This window comes from Lontra canadensis, unplaced genomic scaffold (assembly GCF_010015895.1).
Source record: "Lontra canadensis isolate GAN:19392208 unplaced genomic scaffold, GSC_riverotter_1.0 scaffold110, whole genome shotgun sequence".
In the NCBI taxonomy this organism is placed as follows: Eukaryota; Metazoa; Chordata; class Mammalia; order Carnivora; family Mustelidae; genus Lontra; species Lontra canadensis.
In genome coordinates, this window is record NW_022631104.1 from 5,857,737 (window position 1) to 5,878,622 (window position 20,886).

Sequence of the window (20,886 nt, forward strand, 5' to 3'; positions counted from 1 at the left end):
GTTTTTTCTTCCTTACTCTGTGTAATGGATGTGGCGGGTGTCAGCAGCTTGGGCACTTACGCTGCTGAGCAGTGGAAGCAGTACTCCGTGGTGGGGGTATGCTGGAGTTGGGTTTCTCCCTCACGGGCTGAGGGACTTTCAGAGGTCTCTGTTCTGTTATCTGTTACAAATAATGCTGCTGTAAGTGTTTGTGTGCAAGTCTGTGGCGGATGTGTTCTCGCAGTTCTCTCTGGTACATACCTGGGAGCGGGACGGCTGCCTCACCTGGTAGGTGAGTGTTTAACATTGTGAAACTGTTTTCAAAAGTAGTTGTACTGTCTTCAACCTTCACCAGTAATGTAGGAGACTTCTCTTGCTTCCACACTTTCCCAACATTTGGGATGGTCTTTTTAATTTTTAGCCATTGTAATTGGTGTACACTGGAATTTAATTTTTAAAATAAAAAAAATTTTTCAAAGATTTTATTTATTTGAGACTGTGCACGTGCATGGGCCATGGTTGGGGGGGCAGACTCCCTGCTCAGAGGGGAGCCTGACATGGGGCTCCATCCCAGGACCGTGGGATCATGACCTGAGCTGAAGGCAGACCCTTAACTGACCGAGCCACCCAGGTGCCCCAAGGTTGATTTATCTGAGAGCGAGTGAGCGTGTACTTTCATATGATAGATAGTAAGCAGTGGGGGCGGGGAGGGGCAGGGTAGAGGGAGAGGGAAAGAAGACGATTTCTGCTCAGCGTGGAGCCCCACAAGGGGCTTGATTCCAAGACCCCAAGATGATGACTTGAGTCCACATCAAGAGTTGGCTGCTTATCCAACTGGGCCACGCAGGCACCTCTACATTTGTGTTTCTTTAATGGCTAGTGATGTTGAAAGCTTTTCATGGGCTTCTTTACCAATCATATGTCTTGTCTGATGAAGTTCCTCTTCCAACCTTTGTCCATTAAAAAAACAAACAAACCTTGATTTTTGTTTGTTTCTGAGTTTTGGGAATTTTTATTTTTTTAATTTTTATTATTTATTTTCCTAAAGATTTGTTTATTTGAGAGAGACAGCCCATGCACAGGGGCAAAGGGGTGGAGGGAGAGGGAGGAAGAGTCTCCAGTAGACTCTGTGCTCAGCAAGGAGCCTGACGTGGGATTTGATCTCACAACCCTGAGGTCATGACTAGAGCCAAAGCCAAGAGTCAGACACTTAACTGACTGAGCCACCCAGGTGCCCCTTGAGAGTTTTTTAAAAAATCTATTCTGGATATAGGTTTATTATCAGATATCTGATCTGTGCCTTATCCATTATACTTTTTTTTTTTTTTAAGATTTTACTTATTTATTTGTCAGAGAGAGAGAGAGAGGGCGAGCAAGCACAGGTAGAGTGGCAGACACAGGCAGAGGGAGAAGCAGGCTCCCTGCCAAGCAAGGAGCCCAATGTGGGACTCGATCCTAGGACGCCGGGATCATGACCGGAGCTAAAGGCAGCCACTTAACCAACTGAGCCACCCAGGCGTCCCATCTATTATACTCTTAACAGCATTTTTTTCCCTTTTTTGGGGGAAAATGAAGGTTCTTAATGCTATTGTAGGCCAATTTGTTAGTTTGTTTTTTTAAATGTGTTCTTGGTGTTCTATCTAAGGAACCTTTCCTTAACTCAAAGTCGCTCAGATTTTCTCTTATGTTTTCTTATAGCAGTTTTATAAATTCAGGTATCACACTTATATTTATCATCCATGTGGAGTTAATTTTTATGTGGTGGAAGGTATGGATTGATGTTTACTTTTGTCCTGTGGGTATCCTTTGCACTTCTGTCAGAAGTCGGTTGTCCCATTTGTAGTTCTGTTTCTGGACTGTCTGGTCTTTTCCATTGACCTGTTTGTTCTGTCTTTGTAACAGTTCCACACTGTCGTGACCTTCCGCTAGTCTTAACATCAGGTAGTGCTGGTTTTTAAACTTGATTCTTTTTAAAGTTGTTTCGGCTCTTTAAGGTTTTTTCTCTTCCTTTTGTTTTGTTTTCTTTGTTTTGTTTTCACACCAGGTATGGAACCTAATGCAGGACTTGAACTCACAATTGTGAGATCAAGCCGTGAGCTGAGATTAAGAGTTGGATGCTTAACTGACTGAGCCACCCAGGTGCCCCTGTTTTTCCAATTATGTATGAATTTTGGAATATGCTTGTCAGTTTCAACAAAACACAGTCCCTGGGATTTGGGTTGGGCTTAGGCTGAATCTGGAGGTAATTGGAGGAGTATCGATATTTTAACAACATTCAGTCTATGACTCATTAACATAGTATTTTACTTGATTCATTAACATTTCTTTAATCTTTCTCAGCAATATTTTATAGCTTTCACTGTACAGGACTTTCACTTTTTTTGTTGAATTTATCCATAAGTTTTTAAATATTTTTGGTGCTTTAAATAAATGATATTTTAAAGAAATTTGTCTCCTCGTGTTTTGTGACTAATATAAAGAAATACAAATTGATTTTTTTTTTTAATCTTGTGTACTGTAACCTTGCTAAACTCCCTTATGAGTTCTGGTAGCTTTTTGTAGAGCCCATCAAATTGTAGATTATCATGTTGTCTGTGAGTAAAGAGAGTTCACTTCCTCTTTAGTTTGGGTTCCATTTATTTATGTCTTGCCTTATTGTGCTGGCTGGGTCCTCTAGTCCTCAGGTACTGTGACAGTGCCCATCCTTGTCTTGTTTCTGATCTTAGGGAGAAAGAATTCAGGCTTTCACTGGGAAGGACGATGTTAGCTATAGGATTTTTATAGATGTTCTTTATCATGTTGAAGAAATGCCCTTCTATTTCCAATTTGCTGAGATTTTTTTTCTTTTTTTAATCAGGAATAGATGTTAGATTTTTTTCTCAGTCTTCTTCCACATCTTTAAGGTGATTATATGATGTTAAAGAAATTCTTTTTTTCCTATTGTAAGTTACACATATTGCTTTTCTTATGTTAAACCAACCTTGCATTTCTGGGATCAATCCACGTGATTATGATGTATTACCTTTTTAATATATTGCTGGGTTAAATGTGCTAAAATTTTATTTGGAAGTTCTTTAAAAATTTTTAAAAATTATTTATTTATTTTAAGTAGGGTCTATACCTAGTGTAGGGCTTGAACTCAGGACCCTGTGTTCAAGAGTTGTGCGCTCTACCAACTATGGCAGCCAGACACCCCTATTAGGAAGTTTTATATCTGTTCTTGAGAGATACTGAGCTGTAGTTTCCTTACGATGTTTTTGTTTGGCTTTTGTATCAGTGCCTGGACAGAATGAGTTGGAAAATATTCTCTCATTTGCATTTTCTGGGAGACTTTATACAGAATTGGTATTACTCCTTCTGTAAATGTTTGGTAGAATTCACCAATGAAGCCATTTGAATTTGGAGTTTTCTTTGTGGGGAGATTTTTAACTATAAACGCAGTTTCTTTCAAAGATAGAGTTCTATTCAAGTTACGTTTCTTTTGGAGTGAAATTTGATAGTTTGTTTCTCTGAAGAAATTTGTCCCTTTCCTCTGAATGGTCAAATTAATTGGCAATTTAATAGGTAATTTGCATCTTTTCTATTTTTTCCTGGTGAGTCTGGCTAGAGATTTATCAGTTTTTTATCAATCTTTCAGTGAGCCAGCTTTCAGTTGCATTAATTTTCTGTATTGTTTTTGTTTAAAAGGTTTTTCATTCTGATCACTCTTCCAGTTTTCTGTATATTTTAATTTGCTCATCTTTTTCTAGTTTCTTAAGATAGATAGCTCTTGCTTCTTTAAAATTGTGTAATATTTCAAACATGCTGACTCTTCTAAGGGAATCACAGTGTTCCCAACACCTCCAATGAGCACGTTGCTATATTTACTCTTTAAATCATAGATACAGTGGAAGCCCCCATCCTAATCCCCCTTTCACTCTACAGACCTAAACTCTACCTCGAAGTGAGTATCTCCTTCAACTGCTTCATTTAGGCTTTCCACATATGTATCTTTCCTGAAATCACGCTTAGTATTGTTTTCTGTATTCTTAAAGTTTACATAAATGAAATTATCCTGCATGTATCCCCCGTAGCATTTTTAATTCAACAGAGTTTTCAAGATTCATCCATAGAAATATAGATCGTTAATATATACATTAGATTAATTTATTGTTTTATGTTATTGGTTGATGTTTTTAAAGTAGGCTCTATGCCCTGTGGACACACAACAGGACCCCAAGATCATGAGTTGTCTGCTCTGCTGACCGTGTGGCCAGGCGCCCCTGATCTGGTTAATTTATCTTAACTGCTGGGCAGTATTCGCTAATTAAATACAACTTCTTTAATGTTTCTTTAATAATCCTAATATAGGTTGTTTCTCATTTTTTGCGGTTATAAAGTATAAAAATGACCTTCTTTTTGCATTTCTCCTTGGCGACGTAGGTCGCAGATTCTGTATAGCCTGTTTCTAGAAATACGGTTGTTAGGTTACATGGTATGAACTGTTTCCAACTGCATATCGTCCTTTTCCTCCTCACAGTGTTGAGCTAACTTCTGTTCCTACCCTGGAGAGTGAGGGTTTCCACATCAGGAATCGTATTCAGGTGTTGGCACTGAAAGCTGGCAGTGGCTGACAGTTTATGGTTGACGTTGTGAAGTTTGTCCTGGGGTCCAGGTTGGCTCGTGGAGTTCAGCTGTGATGTCCACACAAAGGAAAGGAAGAGGGAAGAACTCAAAAGGCTGCTTTGGAATTGACAGCCGATTGTGTTGACATCTTGTTGGCCGGCCTTCTCTGCGCAGGAGACGGGGACACAGAGTTTCAGCCGGACGCTGTGTATGGAACACGGAGGGGGTGGTTGCTGGACAAGCATAAACGTTTATTGACACAGATCTCTTTGCTAACATTTGGTATTATTATATGTTTCATTTTTGGCAGTCAGGTGAGTTTTTTTCCAATGACATTTCCCTAATTAGGCCAGGTACAGAATTTTTTACATGTGTGTTCGGGTCTTCTTTTCTGTGACTTGCCAATCAAATCGATATCCCTTTGCCTTTATTCTGTTAAGTTTTGTCTTTGCCTAATCAATTTAGCATAGTGCTTTAGTATTCAAGGTATTAATTCTTTGTTTATATCCAAATAGATACTTTTGTCATATATTTGAACTTTTGGTATGGTATCCTTTGTCGTACAGAAATCTCCATTGTAATGGGGTTCCGTTAGCAGTTCTTACCCTTTGTAATGTATCCTTTTCATGTGTGATTTGGAGAAGGAATTTGTCTCCTACCCTGAAGTCCTGAAGAACTCTTACAAAAATTTTTTTTAACTTTTGCTTTTCAAAAAATCCATTTGGGATTTTTTTTTTTTAATTTTTATTTGTGAATGATCTGAGGTAATGACCTAATTTAACTCTTCTCTGTCTGGAAGGCCTCTGGTCCTAGCAACAGTCATTACATATTCCATGCAACTGTTTGTTTTGCTACATCTGCCATCCTTCAAATCTCCACGTGCACATGAACTTTTGAATCTGTTCTGTTGTATTTTTACTACCCTTGCATCATACTCTGCCTTTTATTGTGAAAGCTCTTTAAAAAGACTTTGTCTAGTAGACTAGGCTTCCTTCTTTAAAAAATTGTCTTGGCTATTCTTGACTCTAATTTTTAAAAAATATTTAATAAATCTATTTGAGCGAGAGCGCATGCGGATGCTTGTGGGGTGCGACAGAGGGAGCGGGAGAGAGAGAATCCCAAGTAGATTCCACACTGAGTGTGCAGCCCGATGCCAGCCTCTATCCCAGGACCCTGAGATCATGACCTAAGCTGAATCCAAGAGTCGGACGCCCCAATGACTAAGCCACCCAGGTGCCCTGGTTCTACTTTCCTATATAAGTTTTAGGATCAGCTTGTCCAGGTGCATGATAATTTTGATTAGAATCTACTTGAGTTCTTAAGCTAATTAAGGGGAATCTGACATTTTCATGATCTCGAGTCTTTGCATTCATCACGTGCTTTGCCTCTCTGTGATCACTCGTTATATCTTTAGTCACATCTTACACACGTTCTCATATAAACGTTTTGCTGCCTTTGTTAGATACATTTCTAGGTGCTTTATAGTTTTTCTTTGTATTGTGAGTGGTGTCTTTTAAACAGTTTACTTTTTAAGAGTCTTCCTGTTGGCGTATAAGCATGCCTTTGTTTTTATCTGGTTCTTGTCTCGAGGAATACTTGATCTTAGTGGTTCAGTGTTTTATCATTTCCGCCTTTCTTTCCAATAAATCCATATTTGGTAATTCCTGCTTTTGCATTTCAGTCGGTGGGTGTCCCATCTTGTGCTTGACCATGGAAGTAGGGTTGCTGTCACTGCTTTTTGAGGCAGCTCAGACCATCCCCCCCTTTTTTAGATGCAACTCATTGCTGCTGCTACCTATTCTCTGTTATGGTCAAAAGGAACTGCCAGAAGAAATAAGAAGGTCACATCAGGTTCTGTGCCTTATCAACCACAAAGATCTCTCTGGGGCTGACTGCTGCTTTGTTCCCCGCTCTCCCTACCCCCCAGTTCCAGTTTATTTCCCACCTTTATTTCCCCTGCTCTCTGTCTCTCTCCCTTGGCCGCCTTCCTGTTTTTCCATCCTTCCCCCTTCTCCCCCTCATTTTCTTAACTGTCATTTTTCACACCTACCGGACACTTTATTTTGTACTTTATGTATGTTAACTCATTTGATTTTTGTTCCGGTCTGTTAAGGAAGGTAGGGCAACCCTGTTTCCAAGATGAGGAACTGAGGGGGCCCAAGCTTATGTAAGTGAGAGAACCTGGATAGTAAGTGAGGCCTCTTAGACCCTCATGTCAGTGGTCTTTCCGCATCACTCTTCTCCTGGAGTTAAGGTCCTTCCTTACTGGTTTTCTAAGTAGATGAGTTAAGTGTGCTGCCTTTTGCTCTTATAAAAAAAATTCTAATACACCTGTGAAGATGGTGTCTTTAGATTGGAATAAATTCAAGTGTTTGTTATGGGTGAAGTGTGTTACTCAGTCTTTTATGAGCGTCCGTCTGCTAGAGCACCCAAAAGAAAGAGCCATAGAAAGAGAAGAAGGACTTTAAGTGAAGAAAATAGACGTTCCCCATGTCAGATATGTTTTACATGTAAGCATTGTGTGGAGCCACGTAGCTACACGCGTGCGTCAGCAGGCGTCCGTCCCCAGGGCACAGCGCTGTCGCTCGTCTCCGTGTTGAGCCCGGCATGACTGGCAGTGTTGCTCCAGCAAGCCTTCATCCTTCAGCGGGCCTTCATCTCCTGCACGGTCAGTCCAGGTGGGAGATGAGTGGTCAGACATCTCCGAGGATGCCTCCGGACCCATCAGTTAGTAACACACGCACACTCGTTTGAGACCATTCCCGTCATTGTCCCGATAGCTGTCTTTATGCTCGTGAGGTTCACTGCGGCCCTTTTCATGTGTTCACATCCTTTCGGAGAGTCAGAACCACGGTGTCTGCCCGTGTGCTGTGTGTTCTGCACACCTGTCGCGAGCCATGTAGTTTTCCACGGAACGTTGTATTAGATAATCCCTTCAATGGTGCGCCGTTCCCTCTTGTGAGATCATCCAGTACTTTTGAGTTTTCTTTCTTTTTTTCTTTTTGGAATTTATGGACTGTTTGTTTAATTAGATTTCTAACCAGATGACTCTATCAGAGGGGATAGATACTTCTGTTTCTCTTGTTTTATTGTCAAGTTGCCTTCTGGCTGGTCTGAAACACACTAGGATGCCGCCTGCAGTGTTTGGATGATTCAGTTAAATTATAGCCGGCATTCGTTCATCTGGGGAGTGTTTATGGAGGCCCCGTGCTGGCGGAGTGTGTCATTTAGGCAAGGGAGATGGAGGACAAACATTAGCAAATAACTTATATTTTCTAGTAGAAGATTTCCGCAAAGAGCAGGGTGAGGGGGTGCTGGGAGTTGGTGTGACCTGCATTTTAAATGTCAGCTGTGGAGAAGGCGGCGTGTATACAAGGATGTGAGGCATTGGTGTTGCTCTGTGTGTTTTATTCCTTCCTTTTTTTTTTTTTTTGACTTATTTTACAAGCTTAAATAGAACGTCCAGATTACTGTAATCTACTTTCTTTGTTAATGACAACAGTTTCCCACATTTTCTATGTTTGTATTTAATTATGGCCACATTTGATTACTTTTATAAATGCACAGAGGTTTCTGTGCAAGACTGTCCCTGTCTTTACAGTTAAGAGTGGGGATATGAGGCAAATAGGTTTGCATCTACAGAGGAGGAGACCGTTCTGCCCAGGGCTCTAATGAGGGACCGAAAATTACCTCCAGTGCAAGATTAAAAAAGAAGAAGAAGATTGCTTTTTCTCTCATTGTATTCTGCTTTAAGTAAAGGAAACATGGTACTTAATACTAAGATGCAAAGGAATAACAGATATTTGTTATTTTGTAGGGTGACTGTTGGATCTGTATGGAACTCATGTCTACCTCGTTTGATAAGTTTTACAAATATGTATATAGTGTATTAGATGATGTTATTCCAGAAGAAATTTTAGGCAAAATCACTTTAGCAGTAAGTACCTGGTTTTTAAATTGTTTGTTCTGTGTATATACTTATATAAAGATGCTGCTGGAGTTTTGAATGCACCTATCTGAATGTCCTTCGCAGAATGTTGTTGACCTTCTTGGAAAATCATTCATAATAGGAAAAGAAACAAAATCACTTCTGTGGGGTTGTTAGTACAACAAGTCATAAGAACAGTTTTCAGAATATGTTCTACATAAAAACTACAATATTCTGTTCATTAAAATCACAATGAACCATAGTAGATTATGCTGTAAACAAAACCAGAAAAAGAAATTTTCTGTTCCTTTCTAGCCCTGTTGCTCTAACTGCTTTCAAATTGGTTGTGTTCTCACCGTTATCTCTAAGTTGATCAGGATCACAGCATTCTCCTTGAAGTCCCTTCATTGAAACTCTTAGACACAAAGTATCTTTCCTGTGGTCTAAGATTTGAGCTGTCCACTGTGGAAAGTTTTGACTAGCAATTTCAGGACTTAGCATTGCTACCAATTTGGCCGATTCACTTTTGCCAGAGCACCAGAAAGAAAAGAGGTAGTCTTTCACATGGGTGTTTGTGGTTTTCAAAGTGAATTCCTGATCATTTTCTTTCCTGCTCTGAATCTTTTAGTTGACAGAGGTAATTCACAAAATTCTTTTCAATGGAGTAAAGTTAGATTCTTAGAAAGCCCTAAGAATCTGAGCTAATGACGTAACATAGTTAGTGGGTGTGTAAACTGAGCTTTGTAGGAAGTTGTAAGGTGGAAATTCTGATGGATTTAATTTTCTACCTCTTCCTTTCCTCCACCTCCAGTAGAGTTTGCCTGCTGATTGCCAGCAGATCCTTTTTGATCATTAAGAGTTAATGTAAAAATATAGAGACAATTTCTGAACTGTATGTTAGTTGTGAAAGGGGCATGTGTGTGTGTCTGTGTATGTGTAATAGGAATTTCAAAAATTAAAGTCATAATCTTATGATTCATGTTAGTATTTTAATTTATTTAGCCAAGTTGGTACGTAAATCTAAATATTTTATGAGCTAAAACGTCATATACTCTTTCTTATGATTTTATAGAAAGCAGCTGAGTTATTTTAGAAACTTGTTTATTCTTGGTAAGATGCATAACATTTTATATTGATCAATTTCATCATCCCTCTCCCCAGTATACCAGGCCCAGTATTATCTTGGAACTTTTACTGTTCATAGTAACTGTAATGCCACAATAGTAGAATCATGACAGTAGCTAATGGTTTTTTTTTTTTTTTTTTTTTTAGCTAATGGTTTTTGAGTGTTTAGTTGCATCTGGCTAAGGTCTAATGACATTTTATCCTCATAGTGACTCTCTGTGGTGAATAGTGTAACCCCCCTTTTTAAAGATGACAGATCTGGAGCTTGGAGGGGTTAAGTCATTAATTTGCTTGGAACGCCGTACAGTTGCAGGCTGTAAATGAGTTAAGCCCAGGCAGCCCCATCTCAGAATCCTGCTCCTAACCACTGTGATGACAGGGTGATCGTGAAGTTGGAAAACATAGACAAAATTATTTTACTGTCTATTTCAGTCTGTGTGATGTAGATACACAAATACATCATTGGTTATATATCTGCCTGTGTTTCTAGACTTGGTGACAATCCTTTCTGTTAAGCACAACATTTAAAATTACTTTGTGTTAATTCTCTTTTTGCTGATTAATAACCCAATGAACACAACAGGCCCAGCTACTTGAAACATGGCGAGTTCCACATTCCTGACACCCAGTAGCTTACCTGATGGGGCGGAGACTTGACCATTTGATAGCAAATGGTTGGCACGTTCTTTATTTCTCTTTTAATTTGAGAGTGTGGGAAATTTTAATTCAAGCCCCTGTTCCCTGTACTCCTGGAGAAATGCCTGATTTTCTGATCATGGGCAGTGATCAAACGATACTGTAAGTTGTGCGTAAGTTGCCGTAGTGGTTGAGCAAACATGCTTTGACTTTGCCAAAATTATTTTGAAGGCTCAGCACCGGGTAAAGGTGGATGAATAATTAAGAGAAACCGAGGAAATTTAGAAAGACTTATTTAAATTAGAGTTGATAATGGAGCCAGACTGTGGACTCCGTCGTACTAAATATTTCCATTCTTGAAAAGTTTGAAGATGCAAGCAATGTACAACTTTGTAGTGACTTACTAAAAAATTTTAAGTTACCAGGTTCTGTTTAGCTGTCAGGGAACAGCATGTAAGAGCAGCTAAGTTTTCAGATCAAGATAATCATTTAGGATCTTCAGTTAACATAAAATGCAGACAGAATATTGAAATAATTAAGCTTAAAAGAATGTAAAGGTTACTAGGGCTGTTATCCATTATAAACGCTGTGCTGCATGATTAAAAGAATATTAATTGCTTATCCCATCTTTGCTCTTTCTCCCCAGACTGTGAAAGCACTAAACCACTTAAAAGAAAACTTGAAAATCATTCACAGAGGTGGGTATGAATTCTTTTTTATGGATTGGAAATTAATATTTTTCCTTAAAAAAAAAGAAGTTAATATTCTTCCTTAATTGAAAAACATTATTGAAAATTACAGTGTCTCTGTATAAGCCTTCCTGAAATACTTATAATTTTAGCAAAACATACTATATGTACCCTAACACTATTATTACTATTTTTAACCTAAAACTTTGTTTATTAATTTAAGGTATTTTTTCCTTTGAGATTCTATAAATTTCAGCTTATTAGTATATTGAGCTTAGAAACTGACATACATTTTGCTGCAAGGTTCTTCTTACTCTTCATTGAAAACAATTAGCCATTTACTTGATAGATGATGTTTCTCTGTGTATAAAAATGGGCCCAAAGGTGGTCCTGGGGACAGTCACAGGGTCTGGAGGATGGTACGTGGAGCAGTTTAAAGGACGCTACAGTCCCTTTCGGGTGTTTCTTCTTTACTTTAGAGGATATTTTTGCAAAGAGAGATGCTTTAGTTGTTATTGTACATTGGAATTCTTCCAAAATGTTTGTATTTGCGAAAACAGTGATCTTGGCCTTGTTGGACACAGGTTCAAATATTTCATGTAGATTTATCAGAAGCCAGTGGGAACCGTGAAATTTATTCAGCAAATAGGTTAAATAGTTACTCTCTTTATTACTATGCTAGACTCCGGGTAGGGCTGGTGGCTTTGAAGATGCACCTAAGTTCACTTTCCTCAAGAAACTTGTAACAGACAAGTCCAGGACAGTACATGGCAGTGTGGGATACAGCCTGACAATAAACAGGACAGAAAGTAAAAGGTCATATTCGGGGAAGTAGAAAGCCTTACATTTTAGGAAACATAGTTTCTGGTGGTTAAGACCTCAGTAATTGGTGCATCTATTTAAGTAATTTTAGTTTGGGGTTAATTCAAGACCACTGAAATTAGTTACCCTTGAACATCAGAATATTTCACTTAATTTTGCTTTGGCTTAATGCTTGTTAAACATAATTTTAGATAGATGGACTTATTTTCTCTTTTGCCTGAGATCATGTAGAGTTAGGTTCCTAAAGAAGATTATTTTGTTCTTTTTGTAGTTCATTGCATTCTTATTTTGGGATTTTCCTTCCTTTTTGATTGTGTTTTGCACTTAAGAGTAGTATCACCTTTAGTGCATATAACAATGACCCCTGAGATCACAAGGACATAACAATGACCTTGGTGATCACAGTGAAGCGCTAAGACGGTGCCTGAGGGGTGGCTGAATGAAAGGGAAAAGCTTCAAAAATGACTTTGGCTTCCCTATTAATAAATAAAAGCAGCCCTTTTTGTTTAGTTTATTTCATTTATTTGTCAGAGAGAGAGAAAGGGAGCACAAGCAGGGGGAGTAGCAGACAGAGGGAGAAGCAGACTCGCAGCTAAGCAGAGAGCCCGACACAGAGCTTGATCCCAGGACCTTAAGATCATGACCTGAGCTGAAGGCAGACACTTAACCGACTGAGCCACCCAGGTGCCCAGTATAGCAGTCTTTTTTTATTAATTAGGATCAGTTAGCTTGTTTGCTACAATTAAGAGTGCTTTTGATCATGAGTTAAAAAAATCCTAGTAACTGCCTTAAATGTCAAGGAGATGCACTGTCTGTCCTGATGAGTCCAAGGATAGGTGGCTTCAGGCACATTATGTCTGGGGCACAAACTCCCTTCTTTTGGCTCCTTCCTTCTTAATACATTGGCTCCATCCTCTGGGTGGTAACAGCCAAAGCAAGTGCCCAGCTCCCCAGTGTCACATGTAGACGTGACAGCCTCCTGGAGAAGCTGTCCCTCTTTGTGTGTGGCTGTCGTAGGGGCCGGGACATCTTCCTTACATCGCTCTAATGTTTTCTCTTGTCACCAGAATTGCTTCATGCCCTTACTCTAAACTGGTTATTGGCAGGGAGCATCAGCTGACCCTGATAAGCTTGGACCAGTCTGGCCCCGCTTTGGGAAGGTGTGGTTACAGCTACACAGAACAGGAGGGAGACCTCCATAGAATCAAATGCAGGTTCCGTTAGAAGGGAAGGGGTGGGTCGATAGGATGGATGTTTGATAGGCAGTCGTAGTCAGCCTTGTCAGTGATGGCAGGAGACCTTTTCTGGATTTTTTTATAGCTCCCCTTCTGAGTTATAAGCAGATGTTTTGTATCTTGTATTTATTTGTATCCTTTTATTCATTGAACCATGACAGTGACAATGAAATGGATAGAAGCATTGAGACAGGGATGGAGAATTCATGAGCAAAGGGGGAAGACTGACACAACAGGGGATGAGTATACAGTGGCGGTGAATTCATGATCAGTGAAGAAGGGGTAAAAACCTAGGGCCCAATTTGGCAAGACCATAAAACCTGGAGAACCAAATGGAAGGGATTCTGCTTTCTCAAATTTGCAGGAAAGCAAGCACACACACTTCCAAAGGGGTGAAAATGGATCTCAAGGATGATTGGAGGAAAGGGTTGGTCAGGGGAAACTTGATGAAGTCATCTAACGTCAGAAAAAATCTCTCAAGGAGAAATAATTATTAAGTGATGCATTTATTGAATTTAAATAAAGTTCAGGTACTGTATTAGGTGCTTTAATTTCCAGAATCCTATGAATTAGTAGTTATTTTCATTTTGTAGTTGATGAAGTTGTGGTTGCAGAGTCAAAGTTAAATCACTTGCCCCAGGTCACACTGTGAATTTTGGACCCAGATTTTGAACCTTTGCTTCTCTGATCCCAAAGCTGTGGCCTTTTCGATGTATTGGATTGGATACTTTCCTAAGTTAGCTAAAACTTGACTCTTTTTTTTTTTTTAAAGCTTTTATTTATTTGAGAGAGAGAGAGTGGGTGAGAGAGAGAGAGCATGAACCAGGGAGAGGGGCAGAGGAAGAGGAAGAAGCAGACTCCCTGCTGATCAGGGAGCTGGATATGGGGCTCGATCCCTGGACCCCGGGATCATGACCTGAGCCAAAGGCAGATGCTTAACCGACTGAGCCACCCAGGCATCCCTGAGACTCAACTGTGACTTAACTGTGGGTGTATAATTTGTATAGTTTGCATTTAGGTGGATAGTCTTTGACATATTCTGAAGTAGCTTGGTGTATTTTTTACAGATAGATTAAATTCATTCTTCATATTTTGACCAGTAAGTAGTGAATTTGAAGCAAGTAAATATAAGTCTTTTGGTGAAAACAAAGAAAGCATTATAGAATGCCTACATATATTGTGAAGCATTTTTTTTTTAAGATTTTATTTATTTATTTGAGAGAGCACAAGCAGGGGGAACAGCAGAGGGAGAGGGAGAAGCAGGCTCCCCGCTGAGCAGGGAGCCCAACGTGGGGATGCTTAACCAACTGAGCCATCCAGGTGCCTTTCTTGTGAAGCATTTTTAATACTAAGTTTTTAAACTTTGGCATTCAGAGCAGTGTTTCCTCATTTTTCCTCATCTTCTCACTTATCTGTATTTTCAGGACTTGGTCACATGTCTAAGGTTTTTTGGTATTTGTGCTTATTATGGCTTCAGAATGTAGCTCATTTGATTGATCACTTTCTTTTTTTTTTTTTTTTTAAGAATTTATTTGACACAGAGAGAGATCAGAAGTTGGCAGAGAGGCAGGCAGAGAGAGAGGGGGAAGCAGGCTCCCTGCTGAGCAGAGAGCCCGATGGGGGACTCCATCCCAGGACCCTGAGATCATGACCTGAGCCAAAGGCAGAGGCTTAACCCACTGAGCCACCTAGGCTCCCTGATTGATCACGTTTACATGAAATGATCTCTCTCTCTCTCTCTCGTAGATATCAAACCTTCCAATATTCTTCTGGACAGGAGTGGAAATATTAAGCTCTGTGACTTTGGCATCAGCGGACAGCTGGTGGACTCCATTGCCAAGACAAGAGATGCCGGGTGTAGGCCTTATATGGCAGTAAGTACAAAGGCCAGACCTTCCCACTTGGTAGTCTTTGCCCAGAGAACCTGTGGCCTTGGGGGCTCACCTTCTGTCACTGGTCACGCAGTTCACCGTACTAGAACATTTTCCTCTCCCCTAAAAAACAAACTGAGGTTCTAGCTTCTCCATGAAACTATGACATTATCCCAGTGAAGTCCTGTTTCATCGTCTTACTCTACTCCACTCGTCCGCTAGGTGGTTGAATACTTCTCAGAAGGCCTCCATGCTTCCCGCACCCCATGTGCTTGCATGACTGTTGTCGATAACATTGTAGGGTCATGGATACTATGGATCATGTGCCCACATCATCCATTCACACGTGGAAAATGTGGCCTAGGCCACTCAGGATGCTTCTCTTCCAGTTGGATAAGAATGAGAGACTGGAATTCGCAGAGTTCCTAATAGAACTCAGTACAGCTTAGAGTCTGGGGCTGTGTTCTGCAAATTGTTGGCCCTTCCTCAGAGGTGGATGTAGCACGCTGACAGATCCAAGGGTGGAGGTCTTGAGCATTTGCCGACCTCAGCGAGACAGACTTATAGCCTTCGTTGTGTGTCATGCTCCTCTTACCAGCGAATGCACATGCTGAGCCGATAGCTGGATTTTGATCTGTATTTGATTGGAAATTTAGTGTCTATATTTTAAGCATTTCCCCTAGCTGTCAGTGTCTTCCCTAATGTGTCCGTGGTTCCTTGGGGACCGGCACGCTGCTCTGACATGGTGACATGTGGGCTTTGCAGACTGTTGAGACACTCCCGTCAATAGCGTTGGCTGCAGTGTTTATGGACTTGTGTGTGTGCGCGCACTTGTGTGTGCACGAAAGGAGGCTTCCATTTAAAGTTTGGGCTTTGTGGATGTTGACTGGTGAGGCAGATTATTGGGAAAATGTGGAAGGTCTTGCATTCATCCTGATAATTAGGGGATAAATGGAACAACAGTTTCAAAAGCAAGAAATAAGACATATTAAACAGGTAGCATTTGGGAAGTCTCATATTTGACGCATTTAGTAGTAATGCCCTGAGAAGTAACGTGTAGGGCTTGGCACAGTACTGAAGCGTTTTTGCTATGTGACATTGACTAAGAATTATGTTTGATTTATGCAGGGTTTTTTTTTTTTTTAAAGATTTTATTTATTTACTTGAGACATACAGAGAGAGAACACACGAGCAGGGGGAGGGGCAGAGGGAGAAGCAGTCTCCCCGCTGAGCAGGGAGCCTGATGCGGGGCTTGATCCCATGACCAAAATCATGACTCAAGCCGAAGGCAGACACTTAACTGAGTCACCCAGGTGTCCCTGATTTATGCAGGTTTTATGTTTGAATTCAGGTAACTTTTAAGAGAGCAGTAGACTTTAAGTTTTTGTTTGGAAACAGGGTTCTCAGGCCCAGGAAGGGTTAGAGCTTTTCTTTCCCTGTTAAGCTTCTTCAGCCTTGGAGTCAGCAGGCTGAGGATAAACTCTGTGTCTCTGATCGTTACTGGGCTAAACGAAAAGCTTCTGTCCACTCCAGTCTTTCAAGGCCTACAGGTGGACAGGAGTGTGATTGGCATTCTTGTTATTACACGCCTTGTGACGTGACTCTTCTTTGATGCACCTTGACCGAAGGCCTCGGAAATGGATCTTGTCTATTTAAGATTTATTATTTGTCTTTACTCTCTGGGAATTATGATTTCTTATTATATTATTTAACATAAAGATGTATGAAATGTAGAGTTGAAACACAAGTTTTTCCATAAACCAGTTGTTAACGTTCATACTTTGGGGCCTCTGCACCTCCTTGTCTAGGTGTGTGTGTATGTACAGATGTGTGTGTGTGTGTTCTGGGCTGTTTGAAAGTAAGTTGCAGATAGGAATTTCATTATAAATGTTTCCACCTGTATCTCCCATAGAAAAGGGCAGTCTTCTGTGTAACCACACTACCATGACCGCCACACCTGAAACAGAAACCCAAGGTAATGAACACGAATTTCATGGCATCGCTTGATACGATGTTCATACACAGATTTCCCTGGGAACGTCCCACATCCTGGGTTTGTCTGATTATCGTTCCCTCATAAGGAGTTTCAGGCTATACGTTTTTTCAGCACAGATGCTTCGTAGACAATAGGTAATTCATATTGTATCACATCATAAAGCACATCTTGTAATGTTTATAGACATGCTTTTTTTTTTTCCTTTGAAGCAGTTGAGACATTTGTAAAATAGAAACTCGTTTTCTCAATTTTTTCCTTTGTTCTTCTTCTCCAAATGAGTAATTGATCTTTTCATTTCCGAAGGATTCCTTCCCCTGCTAGCCTCTCATGCTTCCTGAGCTCTGCTGTCCTCCAATATGAAGTCACACCAGCTTCCCTATCTTTGACCAGCATTTCCTCTTGTACCTCTTCTCCTTCTGTGATAGAAGCCCATCTGTATTAGTTTGTAGGATACGTTGTCCTAATTGCCAGTAGAAGTAGGAACTCATTTCATAGCAGTCCTTTCTGAAATATGTCGATTTATTTACCTTGGACATTTCTCAAACCCTCACATAATCTCCTTTTAAAATAGAGACAGCCTATTAGGCAGGAAAATCTAACCAGGTTCTGTCATCAACATCAGGAAATTGTTGATGTTTGTGTCCTCTTTTGGTCTTTGTTCAACAAATTAGGTAATATACATTCATTCATTTGTATTCTTTTTCTGTCTCTGGTTTCAAAAAACTTGATTCTTCAGGACTTGTGTATAAGACTGAAACAGTGGTATTCACTTTTTTCCCTTTGGAAGACCATTCATGTTTTCAAAATGTCTGGTAAAGAAATTATTTACCAGTTCTGTAAGACTTCATTTTTGTTCAGAGGTTTCTGTGACAAACTCCGTCTCTTTGCTTGTTACGAGTTTATTCAGATTTTCTAATTTTTCTAAGTCACTTTTGGTAATTTGTGTGCTTTTAGGAATGTTTCCGTTCCATCTGGGTTATCTGACTTTGTAAGTTCAGTGTCTGTGTTCCCTTAGGAAGTTTCCAGTTTCTGTTCGTGTCTCCAGTGGATGGCTCATACTTCCCAGTTTCTTTGCGTGCTTTATATTTTTGTGTGTGTGAGAAACTGGACATTTTGAATATTACAGTGTTGTGGTTCTGGGAGATGCCTGGGTGGCTTAGTGGATTCAGCTTCCGACTCTTGGTTTCAGCTCAGGTCGTGATCTCAGGGTCATGAGATGGAGCCCCATGTCAGGCTCTGCCAGTGGAGTGTCTCCTTGAGATTGTCTCCCCCTCTGCTACCCCCCACCCCTGCTCACAGGTGCACTCGCTCTTAAATAAAAAATTGTGGTGATTTTGGAACTAAATTATTAATTCTGGAAATAAAATAAGATGATTCTCCCCCTCTCCTCATGGTGTGTTTTGTTCCTTTTTGTGAGATGTAGCTGTTTCTCTAGTGCTTTTTTTCCTACAGTCTTGTTTTAAAGTCTGTATTTTTACTCCTATGTGGTCTCTGATGTCTGTTTTCTTAGCTTGTGTTCAGCTAGTGTTTTGACAGTTTTGTTTTTTGTTTCCTGAGGGTTTTTTCTTTTTTTTTTTTTTTAATACCAGGACCCAAAAAGAAAAAAAAAATTCCACAAAGAAAACAATGGGGAAGAGACCCCAACATTCCAGTCTTTGCAGATTGGCTTTGCACTTGAGTGCTCCTGCGTAGCCCAGCCACTTATAAGCCTGCCTTTACCTCTACTTTGTACTTGCCCTCAGTCTGTAGATCAGCCAGAGGTTACAGCTGAAGTTCTTCTCAGGTTTTTCTGAGCATGTGTCCTGCCTCAGGCATGCACATGGCTTTCTGAATTTCTCATTATACACAGGCGATCTTGAATGGCTTAATTTTCCGAAGGAACTCTTCCGTCTACTTTACCTGCCATACTTCTGGCGCTCTAACGTATCTCTGTCCTCATCTTTTGCACCAGCCATCCGCGGGTCCTTCGTTCGCCTTACAGAGTTTTTGAGGAATGACCTCTGCTTTTCTGCCTCAAAAACTCTGTAAGGCAAATGAAGGACCCTATGACTGATCTACAGACTGACGTGGGTTGATATTTTCACTTCCTGGTGACTTTGAAATCCCATCACGTTATGCCTGTTTAAAAAATGTTTAGTAACTCTAAGTTTGAAGAACTCTGTTATTGATAGTTTTATAAATGTGTTTCCTATTGGAAGATCATGTCCTTGTTCAGTACATAAAAGATAAAATGCAGACTGTAAAATGGAGAATTAATTACCCATTATTCATTCATAGAGGGAAAAAATTGTTGTGAGCATATGTCCCACTACATTTTAATGTAAATGTAATCTTATTACACATATGCCTTTTATCTGTTCTGTAGGCATTTGCAGGCATGTTTCCAGGCCAGGGCATCTTCATGTATAATGAATTTGGCCACTAAAAATTAACTGACTTTCTATTTTTGCCTGCTTGCAGTTTTTTTGTTAGTATTTTGTTATTCTTAATATTGCCGCAAAATTTTTAAGCTGTGTCTTCCCACAACTCTTTTCTATTTTCCCTTGGCTATAAAAGATTCACACCTCTTGAGACCTATGGGGAAACGATGTACGACTGAGAGAGTGTATTTTTAAATGTCATTCTGGGTTAGAGTATTACAGTTTTATCTTTGTTGGGTTGATAGGCCAGAATGGGATTTGGGAAAAATTTCCTGGGAGTTTTGTTATGTATTTAATTTAATTAATTTATTTTTTAAAAGATTTTATTTATGACAGAGAGATAGCGAGAGAGGGAACACAAGCAGGGGGAGTTGGGGAGGGAGAAGCAGGCTCCCCGCTGAGCAGGGAGCCCAACACAGGGCTCCATCCCAGGACAAGGGATCATGACCTGAGCCAAAGGCAGACATTTAACAATGACTGAGTCACCCAGGTGCCCCTTTGTTATGTATTTTAAAATCATTGAGAAAGGTAGATACTTTTGCATTTTTTTCTTGTATTTGGCCACTTTTATGTATTAATCTTTACCCATTTTTTTTATGAGGATGCCAGTCTTTCGTATTGACGTAAAATATAATGAAAATCTTAATTCGTTTCTTATTAGGTTGCATATATGTTCCCTGAAGTTGTCCTTTGTCTTGAAATTTTACATATTTGTGGTTGAATTGCAGAAATAGAAAAATTCCATTTGGCGAGTTTATCAGTGTTACCTTTATGCTTTCTGGCCATTAGCATGTCTTGAAAGATCTTTCTTATGCCAAGATTAGACATGGTTGCAGGGTCACATTGGAATATCTTAAGTTTAGGCTTTTGTTTTTTACATTTTAGGTTTATAATCCTGCTGTGATCAGCGTTGGTGTGTTATTAAGGGAAAGAGTCTAACTTTTCTCCTCACAGTTGGTTAAACAGTTAAGAATTTTTTTAAACTTTAATTTTTTTATATTAATTCTTTAAAGAGATTTTATTTATTTATTTGAGAGAGAGAGGGAGAGAGAATGTGAGCTGGAGGGAGAGGGAGAGAAAAATCTCAAGCAGACTCCCCACTGAGCACAGAGCCCAACACGGGGCTTGAACCCATGACCCTGAGATCATGACCTGAGCCGAAACCAAGAGTTGGATGCCTAACTGACTGAGCCACGCAGGTGCCCCTATTTTTTTTTTTTTAATTCAAGAATAATTAACATACAGTGGTGTGAGTCTCAGGTGTATAATGTAAGGACTCAGCAGTTCTATCCATTACTCAGTGCTCATGGTGACAAGTGCCCTGTTAATCCCCTTCACCTATGAAATAAACACTTTATTTTAATTATCTGTTTATACGAACTCCATTGTTTAGAATCAGTACTCTTAGTACTAAATACTTGGATTTGGGACTGTTTCTGGACTACGTTGTATCATCTTTCTGCATGTTTCGTATGAACAGTGTATCATATTAAAAAGAATTCAGCAGGAATCTAAGTGACATCTCTTTAGACATAAATTCCTTTGGTTATTGCATTTTTATGTTCTTGAGTCTTCCCAAT

General features: G+C 39.9%; 1 protein-coding gene across 2 annotated transcripts in view; it reads left to right on the forward strand.

Annotated features, from left to right (window-relative positions):
* Nucleotides 1-20,886, forward strand: part of MAP2K4 (mitogen-activated protein kinase kinase 4) — a 126,648-nt gene that overhangs the window by 83,265 nt on the left and 22,497 nt on the right. For both annotated transcript variants that reach the window (XM_032840061.1, XM_032840062.1), the window contains 3 exons: nucleotides 8,402-8,521; nucleotides 10,920-10,971; nucleotides 14,766-14,893. In XM_032840061.1, coding sequence (XP_032695952.1) covers nucleotides 8,402-8,521; nucleotides 10,920-10,971; nucleotides 14,766-14,893 — 300 coding nt within the window. The remainder of the gene's footprint in view (nucleotides 1-8,401; nucleotides 8,522-10,919; nucleotides 10,972-14,765; nucleotides 14,894-20,886) is intronic.